This window comes from Branchiostoma belcheri, unplaced genomic scaffold (assembly GCF_001625305.1).
Source record: "Branchiostoma belcheri isolate BF01 breed outbred unplaced genomic scaffold, Haploidv18h27 scaffold11, whole genome shotgun sequence".
Taxonomy (NCBI): domain Eukaryota; kingdom Metazoa; phylum Chordata; class Leptocardii; order Amphioxiformes; family Branchiostomatidae; genus Branchiostoma; species Branchiostoma belcheri.
In genome coordinates, this window is record NW_017802491.1 from 5,290,865 (window position 1) to 5,293,374 (window position 2,510).

The 2,510-nt window shown below is 49.0% G+C and overlaps 1 protein-coding gene across 1 annotated transcript in view; it reads right to left on the reverse strand.

Annotated features, from left to right (window-relative positions):
* Window positions 1-2,165, reverse strand: part of LOC109482397 (UDP-glucuronosyltransferase 2C1-like) — a 3,856-nt gene extending 1,691 nt beyond the window's left edge. The window contains exons 1-3 of the mRNA XM_019785108.1: window positions 1,727-2,165; window positions 1,322-1,485; window positions 503-701 (exon numbers count right to left, since the gene is read on the reverse strand). Coding sequence (XP_019640667.1) covers window positions 503-701; window positions 1,322-1,485; window positions 1,727-2,165 — 802 coding nt within the window. The remainder of the gene's footprint in view (window positions 1-502; window positions 702-1,321; window positions 1,486-1,726) is intronic.
* Window positions 2,166-2,510: the final 345 nt, after the last annotated feature.

The window sequence follows — 2,510 nt, forward strand, 5'->3', positions numbered from 1 at the left end:
CCTCCCTCCCTCCCCTCACTCCCTCCCCACACCCACCCACCCACCCACTCACTCACTCAAGCACCCACTCACTCACTCAAGCACCCACTCTCATTCACTCACACTCACTCAAACACACACTCTCTCATTCACTCACTCACTCACTCACTCACTCACTCATTCACTCACTCCCTCATTCACTCACTCACTCTCATTCACTCTCACTCACTCACTCACTCTCACTCACTCACTCTCACTCACTCACTCACTCACTCACTCACTCACTCACTCACTCACTCAAACACCCACTCACTCAAATACCACTCACTCACTCACTCACTCACTCACTCACTCACTCCCTCCCTCACTCACTCACTCACCCAAATTTAAAAGCAATGCATTACAATGCAATAGAATACAAATGAAAGCAATAGGATGCAAAACGAATAGCAACACAAACGCTAATATCATGATTAAATGCATAAATGACATAACTTTACCCAGTAAGTCACTTTGTAGGCACCCAACTCCATGGTCCTGGTGTTGGTCCCCAGACTTGGCGGAGGCGTCCCGGCGTATCGCCACACCACCTTCTGCGGCAGGCGGGCGAAAGCAGCGGCCAGCATGTCGGCTATCTCTGCGGGCATAGCCGCTATCATGGAGCCGAACGTCACTATCACCACCCCGGCATCTCCTGAACTCTGCACGAACTTTTCCAGATCCTGTACATGTATGTTCAGGAGAATGTAAGAGTTAGGGCCATTCTGGATGGGTACCTTAAATGGAGTTTGATAAAGTTATGAAATTTATCATTTTAATTAGAAACCTCCAAAGCCAATGAGATATAGGAGGTTAACATGTAATCTTAATTTTCAAATAAATTTGCTAGTATTAGTATTTTTAATGTCTTGGGGTGGTGGGATTACGGCGCACAGATATGTCAACTTTTGTGTATTTAAATGTTAATTGTACTTTTTTGTTGTGTGGTGCTGTTAATATACGTTCTAAACTTGAGTGCAGCGCCACACTACTAAACAACGTTTTTCAGCTATTTCTAGTTCAATTCAATTATGAACTAGAGAAGTAACATTTGCAAAGCAAATGCATAATGTTTATTACCTTCGGACATGGTCTGCTTTGTTAATTCTTACTCAAACACATTCACATACATGTACTATTAGTATATGGTAACGGGAGCAGAGTAGACCATGAAATTGCAACATTATGTAGCCCAACAACAGTCACCATGGTGACAGACGTCATGGTCAGGTCAGAGGTTTGGAGAAGAAGAGAAAGAAACAGAGCAAAAACAATATGTTTTCCTTCGGTAAACATAACTAACCTCACTGAGCGGCTTGACCTCATCAGCCATGTGACCCGCTATGCTGACCATATTTGGCATGGTGGGTCTGGGGAAGTCAAACATGACGCCTGTCTGGTACAGCCACACGTCCGTTCTTGCTAATGCAGCAAATATGGTGAAGTTGCCACCAATGGTCCTGTTTGTGCGACAGCAACAAAAACAAAATGCATAATGGTTACCTTCGCATATGGTCTGCTCTGTTAACTCAAACACATTCATATATATGGTGACAGGAGTAAAAATCCCTCCTGCTATAAAATTGCAACATGATGTAACCCAACACCAGTTACAATGGCAACAGACAGTCATTGCACCTGTTTGAACACGCAGACGCGCAAAGCGTAAGACTAGGTGTCTGAGCGTTAGGGTTAGGGTTATTGATACAGCCGTGGACAGGCCTGCCGCCGTGGACAGGCCTGCCGTTGTGAACGGTCCTGCCGCCGTGGACGGTCCTGCAGCCGTGGACGGGCCTGCCGCCGTGGACAGGCCTGCCGTTGTGAACGGTCCTGCCGCCGTGGACAGGCCTGCCGCCGTGGACGGGCCTGCCGCCGTGGCTGCGCCCGTTCCCGTGGCTGCGCCCGTTGCCGTAGCTGCGCCCTTTCCCGTGCCTGCGCTCTTTCATGTGGGTGCGCCCTTTCACGTGGCTGCGCCCGTTCCCGTGGCTGCGCCCGTTCCCGTGGCTGTGCCTGTTCCCGTGGCTGCGCCCGTTGCCGTAGCTGCGCCCTTTCCCGTGCCTGCGCTCTTTCATGCGGGTGCGCCCTTTCACGTGGCTACCCGACCGATGCTGGGGCAGGTGCAGGTTCTTGCGAGATTGTTGATGCATTCACGAGCACAGGGACAGCCGAGGATGCCAAGGATGCCTGGGCACAGAATGTGGTCACATCCGTACAGAAGAGCGGCAAACAGCTTCCCTTCACGGCACACTCCATCTTATGCAGGGCACAGCCTAGTAATAGGGCTTTCCTATGTTAATATATGGGAATTACGTCAAAACAACGTGGTCAAAATTCATTACCTGACTTTTAGACCTTGAAGAACATACATTGGCAGGGTAGTCAAACCTCTCAAGTCTCCATTCACCAAAAATGAAAAAAAAATCCTACGCACCTAAACCATGTGAGAATTCTATCCGAACATTGAGAAGTGACCCCTGACCCCTCTGGACAGC